The 22,931-nt window shown below is 63.9% G+C and overlaps 1 protein-coding gene across 12 annotated transcripts in view; it reads right to left on the minus strand.

Moving 5' to 3' along the window:
* Window positions 1–10,188: 10,188 nt before the first annotated feature.
* IKZF1 (IKAROS family zinc finger 1) overlaps window positions 10,189–22,931 on the minus strand; it is a 76,315-nt gene continuing 63,572 nt past the window's right edge. For 8 of the 12 annotated variants that reach the window (XM_059655933.1, XM_059655943.1, XM_059655938.1 and 5 more), the window contains 2 exons: window positions 19,957–20,091; window positions 10,189–12,784 (listed from right to left, as the gene is read on the minus strand). In XM_059655933.1, coding sequence (XP_059511916.1) covers window positions 12,084–12,784; window positions 19,957–20,091 — 836 coding nt within the window. In that variant the 3' untranslated portion in view covers window positions 10,189–12,083. The remainder of the gene's footprint in view (window positions 12,785–19,956; window positions 20,092–22,931) is intronic. The other 4 variants (XM_059655944.1, XM_059655942.1, XM_059655934.1 and 1 more) reach the window with 2 other exon arrangements.

Consider the following 22,931-nt stretch of genomic DNA (forward strand, 5'->3'; position numbering starts at 1 on the left):
TGGACAACAGCCTCCAAGCCTGGCTATTTCGTCTTTCTCTGAAGTCCTTACCGCCCCCCCCCCCCCCCCCAATTCCATCTCAAGCAGAATCACAAGCCTCTCCTGTGGACCCGTCTGTGGTCAGTTCGCTTCGGAGACCCGGCCACTGGCCACGGGAGGGAGGAGGGACTGTTGCCCCTGCCGAGAAATGAGAGCTGGGCTCCGGGAACCCGAGGCCATGGGGAGGGCAGGCAGGGCCAGGGTGAGCTCTGCAGAGAGGTCAGGGAGCCAGGAGTGGGGGCTCTGTCCAGTTAGGAGAGGCGGGGTCCGAGCCAGGCCCTCCGGCAGCCCCGGTGGGGAGATCTGCTCGGTGTCAGCGACGTCTGTGCAAGGACTGCTCGCAGGAGGAGCATAGCCAGGGACAGGCTCGGGGGTGTTTGGAGACAAACCATCAGCAAAGGACACCGAGGCGGCCGGGTTGCAAGCCTGTCCCACCGTCACTGCTGGGCGGCCTGTGCGTTGGAGCCCCCGGGGCGCAGCCTGTCCCTCTGGGCGAGGCGCTGGGCCTGGTGTCCGTGGGGCTCCTGGGCTGGGTCCTGTCCTGGGAACCAGGCTGGCGTCCCGCCCGTGCGCCCCTTCACCACTAGGGGGAGCGCGCCCCTCAGCTTCCAGGCTCCAGAGGCCGCGGACTGCAGCCCAGCAGATGTGCCTGTGGTCTGAAGAACTCCCACTCCACGCCAGGGAATGTTCAGTGAATTTGCTGAAGCTCCCACTGTAAGTTCCTTCACTTTATGTTAATGTGCCTCACTTTAAATTTATTAAAAATGTGTGCTTAGTTTACTAGATTGCAGAATGCTCTGGGAGGTCCCTGTACGTGGGCGGTGCTTCCCTGGGTCCCCCGGACAGGAGGAGAGGGGGTGCTACGGGGGGAGGGGGTAAAGGGGGGGCTGGGGCGGCTCCCTTTCAGCCTCCGCGTCCTCCGAATGCATCTCCCTGAGAACCTGAGCCCGGGGCCCAGAGGCAAACAGCTCACTCCCCGGAGGACGGTTCCAGGTACTTCCTTCCCACGTGTCCCCCAGGTGGGTGGGATGGGGAGCTGCCCGACTTCCCTTAGGTGCCCTGAGCACGTGCCGCTGGCGTCCTCAGGCTACGTGCCCTGGGGACACACAGAAGCCTGGACATTCAGTGGCTGCTGCTGGTGGACGTGGTCACAGGCAATGCTGGGAGGTCTCCAGTCCTCCGGTGGAACCTTCCAGAACCACATCCCGCCTGGCCCTGGGGTCCTGGGAGACCCACACGCTCCCCTGAAGGAAGAACCAGGTGACTGGAGTCAGCTGTCTTCAGGGAGATGCCGGGCCGCTCACACCCTGGACAGGGCCGGGCCGGGCTGGTGGGGGCCGGATCCTGAAATGCAAAACGCGCCTGGAAGCGGGGACTGTGTGGAAACGGCAGCTTTCACAAGGAACGTTTCTCCAACTGCAGAGGAAGTGAGGCAAGCGGTTTCTGCAGGAGAAGCAGAAGCAAGAGGAAAGTGATTTGCCTCTTTTCCTCTTTTTCTCTGGGAGGAGATGATCCTGCAAGAACCTACCGCGGGCATTGCCGCTCCTTCCCCATTTGTGGGAATCCCACCCTCCGCTGCCACCAGCATCGGTTTCTGTTTTGGAGGCGGATGGTCGGGAGGGGACTGGAGGTCAGGGCGGACCAGTGGGCGCAGGCACCGCCCGGGACCTTCCGGGACCCCGCGGCCTCGGCCTGGGGGAGAGCCAGTTCCCACACCCTGAGGCCCAGAGTCCCTGGGAGGCAGTGCCGCAGGCAAATGCGACTTCCCTGGCAGAGCGGCCTGGCCCCGGGGGAAGTGAAAGTTGCTGCACAATTTGAATATTGAAGGCGGCTTTCAGGATTCGGTCCCAGGCAGGCCCAGCGGGACCCCAGGCCTCACCGGGGAGGGGACCTTGGTCCCTGGGAGCCGCCCTGCTCTGGGTGCTGTGTGGGACCTGGAGGGGGCTGGGGTGGGGATGGGGGAGCCAGACAGACACAGTCTCGCCACACAGGGGTCTCGCAGCACCAGGGTCGTGGCATAGGGGTCGCAGCATGGGGTCACGGCACTGGGGTCCCGGCACCGGGGTCACGGCACCAGGGTCACGGCACCGGGTCACGGCACGGGGTCCCGGCACGGGGTCCCGGCACGGGGTCCCAGCACGCTGCCGCAGAGCTGCCCACAGCCACATCTGCACTGTCCGCCTGGCGGCCACAGCCACGGAGGCTCATCGCACGCTGTGCCGTGTCTCTGGCTGACACCTTGGCTGACACTGAAAAGAATGGCCAGTGACGGTTCGGTCCAGCTGTGCCTTTATTTTGGGGCTTTTTCCCCACCCATTTTCCTGATCCCCCTGAACCCGTCTTCCTCAGCACATTTCCTCGCTCCATCACCAAAGCCAGGCACACGACTTGGAAGGGAATTTTCAGGTTTCCTTACCATGTTTCCCCCCACAACTGTGTCCACCCCAGCTCCCAGCGTGCAGTGCTGCCACGGGGTCACACCGCCCCCGGCACAGATGACACCAAGCGGCAGAGCCTGAACAAACCGTCTGTAGCCGTCACCTCTGAGCAAGCCCGAGGCTCAGGCATCGGAAGCTGTTTGGCAAACGAAGGTACTTCTTAGCGACACCGGTATCTCCCTCCCCAGTAAAAGCAATGTTCGCTGCCGGCAGGTGGACGGACGGGCAGAGCAGGACGAGGGCAGGTGCAGTCACCAGGCGGGACAGTCCACTGCAGGGGTGCCTCGCCCCGGGTGACCTCTCCTCCCCAGCATATCGCTGGCAGGCGGTTTGGCCCCCGACTTCCCTCCCTCAGATGACACCTAGGCCTCGGTCACTCCAGCTCCAGGCCCAGAGAAGCAGCAGGAGCAGCCACGCTGCCGCCTGCCGTCGGACCAGCCGCAGTGGGTCCTGACCCCGCCCGTGCCGGCCAGTCCGTCAGTGGGGACCGGGCCCTGAGAGCACACGCCTGGGACCTGCTGAATGTTCTGCTGAGCGTGTCCCTGCCCCCCCTCCCTCCCCGCCCCCAGGCCAGACACAGGACCGTGGGCTCCTCCGCCCAGCCCCAGGCCCTTCCCCCAGAGCTCGCTCCTGAGCCCGCTTCTCCCAGGAATCACGCTGCCTCCCATTTGCCCAGTAACCGCCCCTTGCAGTCCGCGTCTGGCTCTGTTCTTTCCCAGCCAGAGCCCAGGGGCCGAGGCGCTGAGCCCGGTGGGCCTGCCCCGTCCGGCAGACCCGGGCCGCGCCGCCTACAGCACCCCGTGCTGCTCAGGCACCTGACTCCCTCTCTGCGGGCGCGGTGCTGTCCCTCGGCTGCTGGCCGTGGCGTGACCGGTCCCGAGATGACGCTGGGCTTACCTGCCTTGTCTGAGCCTCGGGGTCCATGTTTGCTGACGGGAACAGGAGCCTGTGAGGACGCCGGCTCTCAGGTGGGTCCCAGCACCTGGCGGGGACAACACCAACCCGGCCCCCGCTGACGCCGTCTGTTTCAGGTCCAAGCCTCGCAGCCAGGCTCGGGACTCACCGGCCCAGGCTCGGGCATGGCCTGCTTTCCACGTGTGAGCACAGACGCTCGGGCCCCTGGTCAGACCTGTTACCCAGGCCGGAGGGTGGGCCCTACAGGTCACACTGAGTGAGGCCGGGCCGGGGAGGGGGCAGGCGCCCTCCTGCCATAAGGAGAGGAGACCGAGGCCCCAGCCTCAGCGCCGAAACCCAAGACTCCCCCCCCACCCCTGCCCCCATTGCAGCCCCAGCCCCAGCCGATGTGGCCTCAGGAGTGCCACTCACGGGCAAGGCTGACGGGGCCTGAGGATCACAGGGTCCCTCTGAGGCAGGGTCTGCTCCACCCCTGGACCTGGAACATCACCCAGCCTCCTGCCTCCAGTCCCCTGCGGTGAGGGGCAGAGAGACACTCAGGCCGCCCCCCCCCCCCCGCCCCTCCCGCAAGGCATGGTGGGGCCTCTAGGCCGGCAGGGACGGCGGCTGCCTGAGGCTGCCCTCCTACAGCGACACGCGTGTGGGTGGTGATCATGAGGGGCGGTGGGACGTGGGGTCACAGGCACCTGCGCCCATTCTCCCAGAGCCTTCCCAAGGCCACGTGCAGGGCCACAGTCCGGGCAGGGCGCGTGGCCTTTCCCTTCGCCCATAACCGTTTCTCTGTGTGCGAGGGCTTTAGGGAGGAGGCCCAAGGGTGACTCCCTGTGACCTGGCAAAGGTCATGTGCTTCCCTGGCCCTGGTTTCACTGCCTGAAACGGATGCTCACCGTCTCCGCCTACCCTTCCTCCAGGGAGCCCACTGCCCCACAGCCTGGCCTTCAGGACCAGCAGGGCTCCTGTCCTGCTTCCTCCCCGGGTCCTGCTGAGAGGGGACCCAGAGCCCTGCAGCTCCCCTGCCCTCCCCACTGGTCCTCCCAGTGCCCCTGCCCTTCAGGGCATTCACAGCCCTCTTTCCCCCTCTCTCTCTCTCTCTCTCTCTCTCTCTCTCTATCTCTCTCTCTCCCCCCCCCTCTCCCTCCCTCCCTCCTCTGGTTTAGCTGAGTATTTCCTAGGACAATGTCCCGTCTCCCCACCCCCACCCCCACCCCGCCCCAGTCCCTGCCTTTGGCTGAGAGGCCGGTGGTCCTGCAGCGAGTGGCCATCCTGCGGTAGGAAGTGGCCTCTGAGCCATCCCGGCAGCGTGGACTTCTCGTGGGGAAAGCTAACAGCACGGGGCAGTTGTATGAGTTCTCCCAGGGCAGATGGGACGCAGGGAGGAGGGCAGGGGAGGGAACAGGACTGTGCACTGACCGGCAGCGCCTTTCCCAGGAAGATCCGCCCCCCAACCAGACCAAGGGAGTGGAGGCAACCAGGAAAGGCCTTGGCCCGTTTTTGTCAAGTTCAAGTAACCCAACAGGAGACCGTAAGCCTGGGCGATGGGGGGATACTGTTACCCCTAGTCCTCGGCTGCCCTGAGGAACCGGGCAGGGGCTCCCCACGCCACAGGCCGCCTGCCCACGGACGCCAGGCCACCTGCCCACGGACTCCAGGCCGCCTGTCCACAGATGTCGCTCTTGCAAGACCGCATTAAAGCCTCCTCATTGCCATGCTTCATGTCTCCCAGTTTGTTATTTGAATTCGGACCGTGAGCGTTTCTCACACCTGCCTTCTCCACCTCGCAGCCCCCTTTGCTCCCCCAGGACAGCCTGTCTCCGGGACGAGACCCCCCCGAGATGCCGAGAGGATGCAGGGAGCCCGGAGCCTGTGGCCTGGGCCCCTCGCTGCCGCCTTTCTCCGGGGAAAGGGCCCTGCCCTGACGCAGGGGAGGCTTGGGCGGAGCTGTGGCCGGTCCAGGCCACCATCCAGGGCGGGTGGAGCCTTCTCCCTCCACGGCCAGGGGGTGTCATCCCATCGTTCCCGTCACGTCCTTCACCACGTGAGCGTGTGCTGCTGGGAAAGCTCCTGGGCTTATTGACTCTCCGGCCCTGCCTGTGCTCGCCCTGGCGGGACCAGACCCGGGACTCCACAGGCCACACCCCCCACCCCTGATCCAGGGCAGCACAGACCTCAGGGCCAGGAGCCGGGCGCGGGTCACCCCAATGCTCACACCGTCCGGCCGCAGGCCCCGACCCCTGCCTGCTGTGGAGGTTTGGGGTGACCAAGAGGAGACTTCGGCCCTCAAAGACTGATGGAGGAGTGGCCCCACACTCGGCACCCAAGAGCCTGACGCAGACTCACACAGGCTCCAGGAACGGAGACCTGGTCTTGAGAGGCTGCAGAACCAGGCACCAGGCACTCAGCCTCTGGAAGAGCTCAGAGCCGGCCAGGCATGGGTTAGGGTCAGGGCTAGGGTTAGGGTTAGGGTCAGGGTCAGGGTCAGGGCTAGGGTTAGGGTTAGGGTTAGGGTTAGGGTCAGGGTCAGGGTCAGGGCTGGGGTTAGGGTTAGGGTTAGGGTCAGGGTCAGGGTCAGGGCTGGGGTTAGGGTTAGGGTTAGGGTCAGGGTCAGGGTCAGGGCTGGGGTTAGGGTTAGGGTTAGGGTCAGGGTCAGGGTCAGGGCTGGGGTTAGGGTTAGGGTCAGGGTCAGGGTCAGGGCTAGGGTTAGGGTTAGGGTCAGGGTCAGGGTCAGGGCTGGGGGTTAGGGTTAGGGTTAGGGTTAGGGTCAGGGCTAGGGCTAGGGTTAGGGTTAGGGTCAGGGTCAGGGTCAGGGCTAGGGTTAGGGTTAGGGTCAGGGTCAGGGTCAGGGCTAGGGTTAGGGTTAGGGTTAGGGTTAGGGTCAGGGCTAGGGCTAGGGTTAGGGTTAGGGTCAGGGTCAGGGCTAGGGTTAGGGTTAGGGTTAGGGTTAGGGTCAGGGCTAGTATTAGGGTTAGGGCTAGGGCTAGGGCTAGGGCTAGGGTTATGGCTAGGGCTAGGGTTATGGCTAGGGTTAGAGTTAGGGTTAGGGCTAGGTTTAGGGTTAGGGTTAGGGTCAGGGCTAGGGTTAGGGTTAGGGTCAGGGTCAGGGCTAGGGTTAGGGTTAGGGTTAGGGTTAGGGTCAGGGCTAGGGTTAGGCTTAGGTTTAGGGATAGGAATAGGGTTAGCGCTAGGGTTAGGGTTAGGGCTAGGGTTGGAGTTAGGGTTAGGACTAGGTTTAGGGTTAGGGGTAGGGTTAGGGCTAGGGTTAGGGATAGGGTTAGGGTTAGGGTCAGGGTCAGGGTCAGGGCTAGGGTTAGGGTTAGGGTTAGGGTCAGGGCTAGGGCTAGGGTTAGGGTTAGGGTCAGGGTCAGGGCTAGGGTTAGGGTTAGGGTTAGGGTTAGGGTTAGGGTCAGGGCTAGTGTTAGCGTTAGGGTTAGGGCTAGGGCTAGGGCTAGGGTTATGGCTAGGGCTAGGGTTATGGCTAGGATTAGAGTTAGGGTTAGGGCTAGGTTTAGGGTTAGGGTTAGGGTCAGGGTCAGGGCTAGGGTTAGGGTTAGGGTTAGGGTTAGGGTTAGGGTTAGGGTCAGGGCTAGGGTTAGGGTTAGGGTTAGGGTCAGGGCTAAGGTTAGGGTTAGGGTTAGGGTTAGGGTCAGGGCTAGGGTTAGGGTTAGGTTTAGGGATAGGAATAGGGTTAGCGCTAGGGTTAGGGTTAGGGCTAGGGTTGGAGTTAGGCTTAGGGCTAGGTTTAGGGTTAGGGGTAGGGTTAGGGCTAGGGTTAGGGTTAGGGCTAGGGCTAGGGTTAGGGATAGGGTTAGGGTTAGGGTTAGGAATAGGTTCAGGGCTAGTGTTACGGTTAGGGTTAGGTATATGTTTAGGGTTAGGATTAGGGTCAGGGCTAGGGCTCTGTTTATGTCTAGGGTAGTGATGGTGAACCTATGACACGTGTCAGAGGTAATATGCGAACTCATTTTTTTAATTGATTTTTCTTTGTTAAATTGCATTTAAATATATAAAATTCATATCAAAAATATAAGTCTATGTTTTACTGTGGTTGTAAATACAAAAAACTTTTATATGTGACACGGCACCTGAGTTATGTCAGGGTTTTTCAAAATGCTGACATGCGGAGCTCAAAAGGTTCGCCATCACTGGTCTAGTGTTAGAGTTAAGTTTAGGGCTAGGGCTAGAATTTGGGTTAAATTTAGGATAGGGTTAGGGTTCAGGTTAGGATGGGGTTAGGGTTTGAGTTAGGGTTAGGGTTAGGGTTTGGATTAGGGTTAAGGCTAGGGCTAGGGTTAGGTTTAGGGTTAGGGTTAGGTCTTGGGTTAGGACTAGGGTTAGGGTTAGGGTTAAGGTTACCGCTAGAGCTTGGGCTATGGCTATGTTTAGGGTTAAGTGTATGTTTAGGGTTAGGGTTTGGGTTAGGGCTAGGGTTAGGTTTAGGGTTAGGGTTAGGTCTTGGGTTAGGGTTAAGGTTAAGGTTACTGCTAGAATTAGGGCTATGGCCATGTTTAGGGTTAAGGTTATGTTTAGGGTTAGGGTTAGGGTTAGGGATAGGGTTAGGGTTAGGTTTACTGCTAGAGCTCGGGCTATGGCTATGTTTAGGGTTAAGTTTATGTTTAGGGTTAGGGTTAGGGTTACGGTTCGGGTGAATGTTAGGACTGTGATGAAGTTTATGTTTGTGGCACTAGAAGCTCAGCCTAGTACTTCAACAAGCTCAGTTTCCCCCAGGCATAGGGCATCCCAGAAGCATTGCCTGTGTTTTGGGCCAACAAGCCTCAGTGAAGACTGTAATGAGGGTAGACACTTCCTTGGGTTTCAGGACTGGCCCCAGCCGGACGCCAAGGTGGAGTGTGAACTTGGCCCCTAGAACGGTTCCCGCCTCCGGGGGTCTCAGTGTGGCGTCAGCTTTCCCGAGATCCTAGAGAAGCCCCCTCCCCCCCAGTGGCTGGACACAATGATTACCCCCGGGGAAGCCTAAATCCATTTTGACAAGGAATTTGGTGGCTTAAAGGGGTGGGAGCCTGGCGTGGGCAGGGGGCCCAGGCAGGTTCTGTGAAGGGTTGTGCGCAGAGGGCGGGGGACCCTGAAACCCGGCCCTCGCTGTGGGCTGGGCCCGCCCTCGCCACAGGAAGCAGGAGCCGTGGCCTGAGGGAGGTCCCGCAGGTGCACTGAGGCGTCACAGGCGGCGACGGGCCTGGAGGCCTAGTGAGCACATTCGCACAGCCTGGGCCCCCGTGGTCCTGAGCCGAGCTATTGGGGGCGACCCCAGTGGGGCGGGCCCTGCTTGGTGACCACGGGAATCAGAACGAGCCAGGGAGGGGCCTGGGAGCGGGAGCCTGAGGCCAGGGGCCCCGGGATGGGCCACGAAGGGGGAGGGGGCGGCCTGGCTGGTTCGGGGGAGGAGGGGGGAACAGAGCCTCTGGAAAATTCACACGCCCAGCACCGCCTGGGCTCGCCGGCAGCACATGGGAAAGGGGAAGTGAGACTCACCAGCTGCACCGCCATCCCTGCCGTGCACTGTGGGGACGGCGTTGGTACCAAATTATCCCTGTTATGCAAATCCCCTCCCCGAGCCGCTGGGCCCTGGCCTGTGTGGGACCGTGGGGGTGTGTCTGCTGAGGGGAGGAGCGGCGCCCCAGCCCCCCAGGTGCCCACTGGCCCCCGATGGACGAGGGCCGCGCGGGGGACGGAGCTCAGGATGTGGCCTCGCCCTGTCCCTGGCCTGGCCCCCAGTGGAAAGAGCGAGGGGACTTCACAGTGAGGTGTCACCTTCCTCTCCAGGGAAACGCGCCCGGAAGCGGGCATTTCTGAGCAGCGGGTCCCGCCGAGGCCGCCCGTGCAGTGAGTTCCCCTTTTCTCCCACAGCTTCTCGGGCCCGGCCCACCCGCCCACCACGGCCTGGGCCCCCACTGGCCCCTCCCCGGCCTCCCTCCCAAATGGCTCTGCCAGTGTCCGATGCCCCGCCAATGGCTTCTTCTCAGCCCCCCGTGCTGGCGGCTAAGGCCTCTGCAGAGGGCATTCAGGGGGGCTCCTGCCTCTGCTGCTCGGGGCCGCCCGCCCCCTGCCCCCCCTTCCCTAGTGACCCCTTGGGGTCTGAAGCTGGGGGTCAGGGCCTCCCGGATCCTTCGGGGACAACGGCTGGACCATCTGAGCTGGATGATGGTGCAGCCGGCGCTCACAGAGCCCGTCTCAGTTCCCTGGGGCGGCCGTTACAACCATCAGGCCAACCAGCAGCTGATTCACAGACATTTAGTCTCACGGCTCTGCAGGCGGGAGTCCAAGGTTCACGGGGGTTTCACACCATCTGGATCCAACGCTGTGCAGTGTCGACCTGCTCGCCTCCCCTTGCTTCTGGATCCGAACCCACACGACGCCTGCCTATTTCTCCGGAAGGGAGGATTGGCGCCCACCGTGTGTTTGCTGTCATGCCCTTCTGGGGCGGAGCCGAGCCCTCGGGCACCCCCAGCCCTGGCTGAGCGTGCGGCCTGCGTGTGAAGGCCCTGTGGGAGGCGCTGCACTGGTCACTGTCCTCTGTCCTCAGTGCCCCTGGCCGTGGGCCCGCCGCCCCGGAGTGCGCCACGGTGGGCTGTGCAGGCCGGGTGTCCTTCTGGCTGCCCGCCACCTGCCCCACCCTGTGATGCACCCGCAGGCCCCACGCCCAGCACAGGGGGCAGGAGGCGCGCAGGCGGCTGGGAACACCCCCCCCCCCCCCCCCGACTCGGCCGCATGCAGGCCGCCTGGGCCGGAGCCCGCAGGGACCGCCCCGCGCAGCGCCTCCCCTTAGACAAGGCGGACGTCATGGTGAGGCAGGCAGTACTCCAGTTTATTGGTTCTATGTCTACAGAAGAGGCTTTTCAAAATGTGTACAAAAGGGACTCTGGTTCTCCACTTTCTGGAATAATTTAACATCGTCCGTCTCCTCACTCCCAGACCCGTAGGTGCCGTTGCCTGTGGGCGGCGTGGGCCCTGACTGCTCGCCCACAGACAAGGGGGCCTGACGGGCCACGCAGCCATCGCACGGCTGCATGCAGCCTTCTGAACGACAGCTTCTTCAGGCTCCTTTTAAAGTAAAACACCCACCCCCCACCGCCACACCCCACGCTGAGGAGGCCGAGATGGGAGGGTTTGGGGGGAGCTGCTCCCCGGTTGCTACTGGGACCCGAGGCGCGAGGAAGGCACCCGCTTCCTGGCCTGGCCGCCGGGCCATTTCATGTCACCTTTCACCCAGTTCTTGTTCTGTGAGAAATCAACATTTTGGTCTCAGAATATAATGTCATCATTACCAACCCAAGAAGGAAAGCACAACACAGCAAAACACAAAACAAAATGAAACGAAACAACACAAAACAACACAAAACAATGAAACAGAACAGGCTCCCAGCTCCATCCCGGTGGCCGTTTCCCAGCGGACACTCCGGTTTCGTGATGCGGCTGCGTCCGCGCTGGACGTGGGACAGGCTGGTACCCGAAGCGACTGGGGCTGGGACAGCCCTTCGCCCGAGTGCCGTCCAGCGCGGACGGGCCCCTGCTCAGCCCCGCGGGGCGGGGGGACCTGGCCGGGCAGGGGCAGGCTTCCTGCACCCGGGAAGCTGGGGCCGGGGAGGCCAGTGAGGCCGAACTGAGATTCTCCTCATATCCAACAGTCTGGCCTGGGGCTTGCAGCCCTCCTTCCCCTGGGGCTTACTTATTTTTTAAAATATGTCTTTATTGATGTCAGAGAGGAAGGGAGAGAGAGAGGCATCAATGATGAGAGAGAATCATGGATCAGCTGCCTTCTGCACACCCCACACTGGGGATCGAGCCTGCCACCGGGCATGTGCCCTGACCGGGAATCCAACTGTGACCTCCTGGTTCATAGGTCGATGCTCAACCCCTGACCCACACCGGCCGGACCACCTGACGTTCATTTTAAACCCAGGGAGCGAGTAGGAAACCCGAGACACACACCCACGCCGCCCAACAGCTGGACAAGCACAGAAGGACAAGGCGGAGGGCAGGCAGGGGCCGGCTTCCTGGCTGGGGGAGCCCTGCAGCGTAGGCCCGAGCATGGCCACCGGCCCCACATAATTTAATCACCCGCTGCCAACCTAGGAAACCTTATTTAAATACAATGTTTCAGAGAAACAGCGTTACAGTGAAAACCCCAACAAGGAGGGTGTCAAGGGCCAGTCCATGGGCTAGAAGAGGCAGTGAGGAGCGGGGAAGCGTTTCAGCAAAGGGCTACGTACAATTCCGGGTCAGCCCCGCCCGAGGCCGAGCGCCTGACCGTGGGCCGGGTGGGCGCGCACAGGGCCCACGGAGGCTCTCGCGTGGAGGCCGGCCACGGGGGCAGGTGTGCCCGTCCACCTGGTGCCGGTTATGCTCATTGCCAGTTTCAAAATGCCAGGCTGTGCTGAGCACAGAGTCCCTGGCCACCTCTGTGGGCTCCATCCTTTTTTTTTTTTTTTTGTTAATCCTCACCCCAGGGTATTATTTCTGTGGATTTTTTTGGACTGAAAGGGAGGAGAGAGAGAAACATCAAGTGCCAACACGCCATGTGTACCATCGGTTACCTCCATCAGATCAAATTCCCAGCCAACTTAGAAAAACAGCAACAGCCACCCCTATCCCTGGAAAAGCGAGCCCCGGTCTGGTCGGTCCGGTCCACATGGCAGCATCGGGCGGCCTGGCGCTGCGGTCCTGGCCCACGGGTGGCGCTTAGCTCATGTGGTAGCGGTGCTCGCCCCGCGTGATGTGGGAGGAGAACTCGTACCTGTCCTGGCTGTGGTAGCCGCACATGTTGCACTCGAAGGGGTCGCGGAAGCCGTGGCAGCCCATGTGGATGGTGTACATGACGTGGTCGAGGAAGAGCACGCGGCAGTGTTCGCACTTGTAGGCCTTGAGGGGCTCCCCGCCCGCGCCCACCACGCGGAGGGCGTCCTGCGCGCCCTCGGAGGCGGCCCGCAGCACCTCGTAGGCCGGCAGCTCCTCCTTGATGGCCAGCCCGTTGCGGGCGTGCGCGCCGTGGTTGGTCAGGTAGAGGAGGCCGGCCCGGTGCTCCTCGTTGCTCTCCGTGTCGGTGGAGTCGTGGCCGCTGTGGCTGGGCGAGGCCTCCCGCTCGGAGGACAGGGACTTGGCCTTGCACAGCAGCAGCAGGTTCTCCACGGCGCTGTCCTGCGCGGACAGGCCGGCCCGTGCGGCCTCCCCGGGCGGCTTGTGCAGCGGGTACAGGGGGCTGAGGACCGCGCCCCCCTCGGCGCCGCCCGGGGGCGTCTGCACCAGCGGGCGCAGGGCCTCGGCGCCCAGGTAGCTGATGGCGTTGTTGATGGCCTGGTCCATCACGTGCGTCTGCATCAGCTCGTTCTCCTTCTCGTAGCCGCTGCCGCCGTCATAGGGCGCGTCCGGCAGGCACTTGTCCCCTGTGGGAGGCAGGCGGTCAGCGAGGCCGGGACCGGGGGCGACACAGCCCGCACCCCCAGCCCGGGGAGGGCGAGGCCGCTCCGCCTCCGGGCAGCCTGGCAGCCCGCCTGGGGGCACTTAGGGGGATCCGGGGGACAGATAGTAAGCAGGCCGGGAAACAAAACGGTGCCCGTCCACCTACGGCACAGACTCGAACGGACTGAGCCAGGGCCGTCTCTTCTAGACAGAACTCTGTATTAATTACACACGGCTACATGTGAGCTCGGCGCTGGAACGAGTATGTTCAGTGCGGTGCTCCGAGCCACTCATAACTCGTCATACGCATTCCAGTAACTGCGTGATGACGTGGTTACTCACAGCAGCGGGCCACGCACGTACTCAGGGTAACATGACATAATGTGCTTAAATGCGGAGCTTGGCTCTTCGGGGAGGAAGCCTACCAGCGGGTGAGCCGACGTCTGTGCGATGGAATTCCTACCCACGCGACGGGCTCCCCGCAGACCCACCCGCCCCGCCCCGCGCCCCCGGGGGATCCGCTGCCTCGCCCTCGGCCGCCACCCGGGACCCTGCGCCGCAGAGACGGGAGAGCACCGGGTGGGGGAGGCGCGCTCACCTGCGCCGGCAAAACGTGACCGAGCAGGAGACGCCCCGGGGGGCCACTGCCCGGGACCCGCCACGAGCACGCGCTGCCCACGGACACGCACGTCTGAGCGCGTCTGCAGGAAGCGATTCCCGCGAGAGCTGACATCTGTGTGGCTTTGGAGCGAACGTTTTCATAAAGAGCTAAAACGAACTTCCTCGAAGGACACCTTCTGGGAACATGGGTTGTAAGCTCCGCGGAACCGAGGCCGCGGGTGGGTCACGTCGCAGTCAGCGTCAGGCCCGGGGCTGCTCTACTCCCAGGCGGGTAGCTCACATGTGTGGGACCATTTACATCCCGCCCCCCCGCCCCGCCTCTTTCCTCCCTTCCACACATCTTCCCTGGACATCTACGGACCCGACAGCGGGACAGAGAGGAGAGCCAGGAAGAAGAATGGTCCCCGTCCTCGCAGCACAGAGGGCCGGGGGGGGGGGACCCGAAGCTTGATTACACGGTGCATCCCGCGTCCTCTGGACGGTGTCGCCCAGGCTCCCGGTGGGGGGGTTGGAGGGGGGTGGTCAGCCGGAGAGCGGCTCTGGGTCCCGCAGCAAGAGGAACCCGGTCAGAGGAGCCTGGAGCTTGGGGGCGGAAGAAAGTCATGGGGCCTGAGCCCTGGGCACAGGGTGGGGGGCAGTGCGGGCTCGGGGGGCAGGGCTAGACCCCGCAGAGGCTTGGGCCAGAGGACGACTGAAGCCACTGAGGGTTGAAGGGAGAAAGCCCGTCTCAAGTCCCCAGGGAAGAGCAGGCGGGAGGGACGGAGGAGGGAGCTGACTCGGCTCGCCTAGGAGTCCCAGGCAATCGCTGAGGGTGGCGGGAGGAGGGGCAGGAGGGTCCCACACCTCCACGCTGACGCCGACATCCGGGCCTCCTGCCAGACTGGGCCACAGAAGGACCAACTACCCCACAGACCACCCCACAGTTCGCAGACTTGCCAATAATTCCTATAATTTGTGCTTTAAAATCCTTGTCCGAGGATATTTTCCCATTGATTTTTAGAGAGAGTGGGAGGGGAGAGACCGAGAGAGAAACATCGATGTGAGAGGGACACACGGACTGGCTGCTTCCTGCACACGCCCTGACTGGTACCCAGGCCGGGGAGGAGCCTGCAACCGAGGTCCGTGCCCTTGACCGGAATCGAACCCGGGACCCTTCGTCCGCAGGCCGGCGCTCTAACCACTGAGCCCTGGCCAGGTACTAATAATTCTTTAGAAAGCTCTGTGGCCATCGGTGATGGCCCAGGAGTCGGTCTCGCCTTCCAAGTGCCTTAAGGCCTGGTTTCTCACCTGTAACAGACATTCATCACATAACGGCTTTTTAACACACGGGGAGGGGGGAGGGGGTCAGGGAGGCACAGGCCCTGACAATGTGCCGGGCGTCCTGAGACCTGGCGGGCGGCCCGCCGCCCCCTCCGCCGACAGCGCCAGCAGGGCTGCCCTCGCCAGGGGGTGAGGGCACAGAGGAGGCCCGCGGAGGGGCGGACGGCAGGACGGAAACCACGACTGCCCGAGTTGGGGTGAGGTGCTAAGGTCGTTACCCTCACCCAGGACAGGATGTGGCCGCTCGGGCTCACGCCCAGCCTTCCCTCGCCAGATCTGGCTGGGGGGGGGGGGGTGGTGGCCCTGCGGATGATTCTCATAAACGTAAAGGTGCCTGTGGCCCCCCAAGCCACCCTGCTCGCCCCCCAAGGTCATGGCCCTCTGGTTCCCCGGGAACCAGCGAAGCCGGGTGTTTTAAAGCTTGGTGCCGACAACAGACGGATGTGGGACACACGCACACACACACACACGTTTCGGAAGATGGTGGCCGAGTGACACAGCCTCAGGACTCCTGCTCCCTGACACCCCACAAAGGAGTAAATGAGCCCCCCAATCCCCGGGGGCGACCGGGAAGAGAGGCACGTCCTGAGGAGACGCACGTGTGGGCAAGTCCAGGACCGAGGAGGGAGCACGTGGCCTGGCTGCTCCCCTCACCTCCCGGTCCTCCCGTGGGACAGCCCAGCCCCGCCCCCCAACCCCGCGCCAGCTCAGCATCCGGGAGGCAGGTGCTTCTCGCCACGCCGCGGCCACCTCACGGTGCGGACAGGTGCCCGGGACCGCGGAGCCCGAGGGGTCCTCGCGGTGAAGCCGCCCCCTGCGCGGGGGGGCCCACGCCTGGGGTGGGAAGCCCGCCCCACCAGGGTCCGTGCCGAGGAGTGGGGGGCATTTAGCCCCGTCTCAGCACGAGGGGGAGCGAGCCGAGAGACGGCCTTTCAGCCCGGCCGGTGAGCTCAGCGGTTGCGCATCGACCAGGAGCCAAGAGGCCGCCGGTTCGATTCCCGGTCAGGGCACAGGCCCGGGCTGCGGGCTCCCTCCCTTGTGGGGGTGTGCAGGAGGCAGCCGATCGATGCTATTTCTCTCTCATCCATCCCTCTCCCTTCCTCTCTCTCTAAAAAGAAAATCAATAAAAGCACAGATATTTACATAAAAGAGACAGCCTTTAGCAACTCCACCCGCCTCACCTGACTCCCCACCCCCCTCGGCACTCTTTCAAGATTCAGAGACGCCCATCGGCCGCTCTCACAGGAAGAAAACGCCCCAGATACAGTGGGAAGGATGTCGGGCCCTCAGCCGATCGGCACCAGCCCGAGAAGAGCGAGGAGATGAAAGGCCACGTCCTCTCGCTGCGAGGGCACCTCTGGCGGTTCAAAGGGAGGAGGAAGCCGCACACCGCCGAGCGGGCTGCCCGGAGAAGCGCGGACTTCACAGAAGAGAGGAAGCGCTGGTCGGGCTTCGTGCCTCGGACCCCACAGAAGATCCCGGAAGGCTGAGCGTCACAACAACAGGATGCCCTGCAGAGGGGCTGCGGCCTCCGCCCGAGCTCATCCTAACGGCGTGGCCTCCGGGTCAACACGTGGGGCCGAGGCAGCAGGAACAGAACGGACGACGCCGTGCAGGCGCGGACAGAGGCCAGCACAGCCCGGGCGCACGCAGAGAAGAGAGAGGGTGACGTCCTCACAGACATGCAGGACAGGCGACCCGACAGGAGAGCTGGTGGCCCCCAGAGATGCCCTCCGAGAACTTCCGGAAATGAAGGGGACACGGGAGTCCCCAGGGTCACACGCTGGGAAACTCGAACCCGAGCGCGAAGCTCAGGTCACGTTCCCGGGGGACACTGAACGCCAAGGTTGGGGAAAGTGCTCTCGCGGGGATTTCGGGAGAAGACGAGGTCCCGCCATCATCATCTTGGCTCTGAGAGGCTCTCGGGGACACAAAGGGTCCCGACGCCACCCGCGCGGCCCAGGGCTCTGCAGGTAGAAAGGAGCGGGCGGCCGCCGCCAATACCGACGGCGGTGGACGCACAACGCCTTGCGGCTTTTCTTGCAAAAAGTTGCATGACCGTGGCGGCGGTCGGCGCTGCTACAGAACGGGGCCCCTTTCTGGCCGGGGGCCAGTCCCGTGGGCCTGGGTCTAGGCTCTCAGAGGATGACTTCTTTGATGGCAAGGAACGCAGCCACCAAAACCAATACTTATTTACACTCATGCCCAAGTTTAATTTTAATCACAGGCCACAAATTAGGCCAAAATATATGCCATTCTGAGCAATTTGCAACATGAACACGCTCTCAGCTCGTGGTTCTAAGGCGCATCCAGTGTTAAGAGCACCGCCGCCCCCATCGGGCCTGTGGGTCCCCAGAATAGCTCTGGGCAGGAGGCGTCAGGCCCCCGTCAGAGATGGGGCCACGGAGCCCGGTGATGAGCTCCAGGGCACCAGCCAGCCTCCTGGATGCAGACCTGGAGGCTCTCCACGGCTCCCGCCCCCTTACCGGCCGGCGTGTGACAACAGCTCCTCCCTGGCCTCTGAGTTTACATCGAGGATTAGCCCGTCCAGTGGTAAAGGGACCTGGAGACCCGCCTCCCGTGTGACTGCAGAGGAGGAGAAGGTGCGCCAGGCGGGAGGGGAACTGAGCTCCCAGCAACCGAGGGCCGTCGTTTTAGAGAAGCCTGGCATCGCCAGCCTCTGGGGAAACACCGGCAGGCACAGGGCAGGCACATGGACAGGCACACGGCAGGCACAGGGCAGGCACAGGGCAGGCACACGGCAGGGACATGGACAGGCACACGGCAGGCACATGGCAGGCACAGGGCAGGCACATGGACAGGCACAGGGCAGGCACACGGCAGGCACATGGGCAGGCACACGGCAGGCACAGGGCAGACACACAGTAGGCACATGGGCAGGCACACGGCAGGCACACGGCAGGCACACGGGAAGGCACACGGCAGGCACAGGGCAGGCACACGGCAGGCACAGGGCAGGCACATGGCAGGCACAGGGCAGGCACATGGGCAGGCATACGGCAGGCACATGGCAGGCACACGGGCAGGCACAGGGCAGGCACAGGGCAGGCACAGGGCAGGCACACGGCTACCAGTGGTTGGCAAACTCATTAGTCAACAGAGCCAAATATCAACAGTACAATTGAAATTTCTTTTGAGAGCCAAGTTTTTTAAACTTAAACTCTATAGGTAGGGACGTTGTTATTAACTTCATTAGGGTACTCCTAAGGCTTAGGAAGAGCCACACTCAAGGGGCCAAAGAGCCGCATGTGGGTCCCGAGCCGCAGTTTGCCGACCACGGGCTAGGCACACACAGGCACACACAGGCACACACAGGCACACAGCAGGCACACGGCTGCGGCCGCCTTCTGATGGCTGTTTTGCGCACACACTGGGGCTGCACAGCCTCGTGGCCCGGGAGCGGCTTTTCTTTTTTTTTAAACGGGGGAGCTCCGACGCCTCAAGACAGCACCTACACTGGGGTCTCCCCGGCGGCAGCCGCAGGGGTTCCACAGAGGCTCACGGGGCGGAGTCTCCAAAAGCTCAAACCGGCCCACCGTCCCCACAGAGGCCTTGGCAGGGCGAGGAGGAAGCCGCCAGCGCCCCTTCCCAGAGGCAGTGACCCCAACAGGCCTCTGGCCTCCGCTGCGTCCGCCCTGCTGCCTCTCCCTGGTCCCCGACGGCCACTGTCCCACCGCCAGGGGTGGGCCCCGCGTCCCCTCAGCCCAGGGGTGGGCCCCGGGCCCCCTCAGCCCAGGGGACTTGACGCCCCAGGGCCAGCATCCTCCTGGGGCCCATGACTCCGCCCCGCGCTGCTCAGGAAGTGCAGGGCTCCTGGGCACAGCCTGCAGCTCACATGTGTGGGCGGCTCCCCAGCGGCCCAGCCGGTGGTTTGCAAAAGTGTCTTTAACTTCCTTCCGCCACCTTCTCAACTCCCAACCACGGACAGTCCTCCCTTTAAAGCCTGTGCTCATCCCCGAGGGCCCTCCCTGTCCCCCTGAGGCCCCTCCCTGTCCCCCCTGAGGCCCCTCCCTGTCCCCCCTGAGGCCCCTCCCTGTTCCCCTGAGGCCCCTCCCTGTCCCCCTGAGGCCCCTCCCTGTCCCCCCTGAGGCCCCTCCCTGTCCCCCTGAGGCCCCTCCCTGTCCCCCTGAGGCCCCTCCCTGTCCCCCCTGAGGCCCCTCCCACGTCCTCTGTCTTTCTATCCCAGTGGTAACAGCTGACCTTAATACTGACAGTTGCTAAATGTTCTCACAACCTTGGCCTTACTTTACAAAACCCAGTGAGACACAGAATAAACCAAGGCCACCATGTTAGCGCGTGGTTGTGACCGACACCCAGGTGGCCGAGCCACGCCTCTGCCCTCCTGTCTGCCCTCCTGTGCGGCCCGGTGACGCTCGGCGCGTCCGCCCATCACCCACAGCAGATGGCGCGCTCCTGCGGGCGGTGCCCCGTGCACCCTCACAGCCCGTCACCGATGGAGACGCCCCTGGGAGCACACGCCCGGCCGGCCCCTCTCCAGGGCTCTCCTCCCGGCTGGCGCTGCCCGAGTCTGCCCAGGACCCGGCAAGGGCGGGGGCAGGGCGCTCCGTGTGACAACGGCTGCGCCCAGCTCAGGATGGGGTGTCCGGCTGTGCCGTGAGCCAGGCCGCACTCGGACCCTGGGCCCACGGACCTGCCACCCCCAGTGTCCACGCTCGGACCCTGGGCCCACGGACCCGCCACCCCCAGCGTCCACGCTCGGACCCTGGGCCCACGGACCCGCCACCCCCAGCGTCCACGCTCGGACCCTGGGCCCACGGACCCGCCACCCCCAGCGTCCACGCTCGGACCCTGGGCCCACGGACCCGCCACCCCCAGCGTCCACGCTCGGACCCTGGGCCCACGGACCCGCCACCCCCAGCGTCCACGCTCGGACCCTGGGCCCACGGACCCGCCACCCCCAGTGTCCACGCTCGGACCCCGGGCCCACGGACCCGCCACCCCCAGTGCCCACCGAGTGTCCACAGGCAGGTCCCAGCCAGTGCCCGGCCCCGACACCGTCCGGCTGAGCCCCCGGGGGAACGTCTGAACTATGTGAGCCCCTTGGGGAAAGCCCAGGCGTTAAGGAAGGCACCCCCTCCCCACCCCTGTCTGCTTTCTCCGGCCCTCCGCTAGCGACCGGGCGGCTCACACCCACACCGATGATCGTAAGAGACAGCAAACGTGGAACTCTTACCAACGAATTTCTGAGGCAGAGAGCTCTTACGTTTGGCGACGTTACTTGCAAGTCTGTCCAGCACGAGGGCCCGCTCGGCGCCCGCCTTGCACAGGTCCTCGGCCGCCTCGCCGTGGTTCGCCTCCTCTTTAATAACTAGAACCAAAGACACGGGAGGGCGCTCAGGGACGCTGACGGGACCGCCCGGTCGCCCAGCGTCCAGCTGACACGCGTTAGAGGCCCACAAAGCCAGGCCCTCGCCCGGCCGGGTGGCTCAGTGGCTGAGCGTCGACCTAGGAACCAGGAGGTCAGGGTGCGATTCCCGGTCAGGGCACAGGCCCGGGTTGTGGGCTCGATCCCCAGTGGGGGGCGTGCAGGAGGCAGCCGATCCATGATTCGCTCTCATCATTGGTGTTTCTATCTCTCTCTCCCTTCCTCTCTGATATCAATGAAAATATTTTTTTTTAAAAAGTATCCAGGCCTTCAGCAGAGATGATTTCTCCTCTTCTCAGTGACTGGCCAGGGACAGAGCTGCCCAGAGTCACCTGCTCAAGGCCCCCCTGGTCTGCACGTCCGCCCCCAACACCCAAGGGCCGGGCCTCACCACTGTCCCCGAAAGTGGACGGTGATGACTGTGTTCCTCTGACCCATCCCCTTAGCGTTTTGAATATTCCCCGACCCCCGGCCAAGCCTGAGGGGGCCTCTGGGAACCCAGGGAAGCCAGAGCCAGCCAGCCTGGGCCCGCCCCACCCCCGGCCCCGTGGATGGACGGACGGAGGGGCAGAGGAGACGATCAGGACGCCGTGGCAGGCCCTGGCAGTGCGGGGAGAGCGGGCTCCGCTGGGACCCTGAGCCGCAGGAAAACCACGGGCCACAGAGACTATGAGGGTCAGAGCCAGAGGGAGCCGCGGGCGGGGAGCCTGTGGCCTCCGGTTCTCCTCACGCCTGCGTCTCTCTTCCCCGCGGAGGACACAGCTCTGCCTCCTGCAGGGTCTCGTCTGGAAGCGGAACCCTTCCATGTCCCCATGATTTACCCACAGACACGGGGCTGAGGACGCGGGGACCCCCCTCCGATGCTCGGTGCCTCCGTCTGGCCCCCGAGCCCATCTGACCCCCGGGGACCCCCCTCCATGCTCAGTGCCCCCGTCCGGCCTCCAAGCCCACCTGACAGCCGATGCATGGGAAGCGGATCCTGCACCCCCTCCCCCCGGCCATCTGCCCCTCGAGGAGCCCGTGTTGCAGCTGCAGTTTAACAGGCACCAGACGGCGCTCTGCTTGCTAAGCCGCCAACTCCCCACCGACTTTCCCAGGGTCCTTCCTGCTACACGGCCCTCAGATGCCAGCCAGATGCCCAAGCCCCTGTGCTGCTGGCCACGCCCGGGTCTGAGGGCCCCCCCCCATCTCTCTGGCCTCCGCGTGGCTCCTCCTCACGCCCGCGCACCGCCTGCTACGGTTGTTTCTCGTCGTCTGTCTTCGCTGGGCTCTCTGAGTGCCACGGTGAGAAAATCCCTCTCCGCTTGGTCCACGGCACCGAGTACGTCCCACTGGACACGGGGAACGTGGGTTGTTACACGGCCAACCCGATGCCATAGCCCCACCCTTTGCCGTCGCACTCCCCCGACGGGCTTCTGTAGGCTCCGTCCCCTCCCTCTCCCTCTCGAGGGCCTGGCCAGGCCAAAGGGGTTTCCCCTCTGCCAGGAGGCTGGGTCCTGAGGGAACCTCAGGGCCGTCTCAGTGAGAGGCACGCCAGCCCCAGCTCCCAGCTCCCGGCCTCTCCGCCCCCCGTTCCTGCAAAGGGCCCCTGAGCCTCCGGAGAAACCTGGGTCCGCACGGACAGGACCCAAGTACGACAGGTGACCAGGGTGCCCCTGACTCAGAGCTGCTGTGGTCACCCACACTCATCTCTACACCCTGTATGTACACCCCCTTCTATTCACACCTCATCCCAAGGCTGGGCCCGGCTAAGGGGACGGAGAGGGGAGAGCCTGCACGGGCGCCCACTGGGTGGGTGGGGGCCTGGGAAGGACAGGGGACCGGAGGCAGGGAGGGCACAGCCACGCCCAGCAGCCAGGGCCCCCCGCCCCCCGCCTGCCCCCAGCCCAGCCGCCGTCTCGGGGGACTGGCCCATGTGCCTCCGTGGGCTCCCAGGGCCTTCGCCATGCCTCGGGGACACCCCGGGAGGGACTCCAGGCTCCCGGAGCGCCAAGCGGCCAAGGCAGGACGCGGTGACTCTGACCGTTGAGCACACGGACGGTCGCCGTCTCAGCCGACTGCCATCGAGGGCAGAACAGAACCGAGTGTCGGGGGCAGCACTTGGGTGCCCTGGCCCCGCGTCCAGGTACATGTGTGACCTGCGTGGACGCTCCACGCTCTCACGCCGGCTCCCCCTCTCGGTTCTTCCTGCGCAGTCGGCCCGGCAGGAAGTGTCGCTCCCATATTTTTTTTCTTTTGGTTAACCCTCCCCCGGGGGTGTGTTCCACTGATGTTTAGAAAGAGTGAACGGAGTGGGGGAGGCCGAGAGAAACACTGATGTGAGAGAGGCTCATGGGTTGGCTGCCTCCCGCACACGCCCAGACCAGGGCAGGGGATCGAACCTGCAAACAAGGTGCGTGCCCTTGACCGGACCCGAACCTGCGACCCTTCAGGTCTGAGGGCTGGCGCTCTGCCCACTGAGCCACACCGCCCGGGGCTTGGCGGCTTCCATTTCACAGGGGAGAGTGGCCAGAGCTGTGCAGTGCGTGCTGCCGACGGCGGGGCCAAGTCAAGCCGTGCTCTCGCGCCCACGACCGGACAGCCTGGGAGCTTAGTGGACACACCTCATGCAAGCCGTCTCTGCAGCGTTCACGTCCTGTCTTGGTGACTCGGCACAAAGAAGCAACCAGTACTCCTCAGTGGTCAGAGCGCCGGCCACAGACTGAAGGGTCACAGGCCCGATTGCCGGTCAAGGGCGTGTACCTCGGTTGGAGGTTCAATCCCAGGCCCCGGTTGGGGCGCGA

This window comes from Myotis daubentonii, chromosome 10, assembly GCF_963259705.1.
Source record: "Myotis daubentonii chromosome 10, mMyoDau2.1, whole genome shotgun sequence".
NCBI classification, from domain to species: domain Eukaryota; kingdom Metazoa; phylum Chordata; class Mammalia; order Chiroptera; family Vespertilionidae; genus Myotis; species Myotis daubentonii.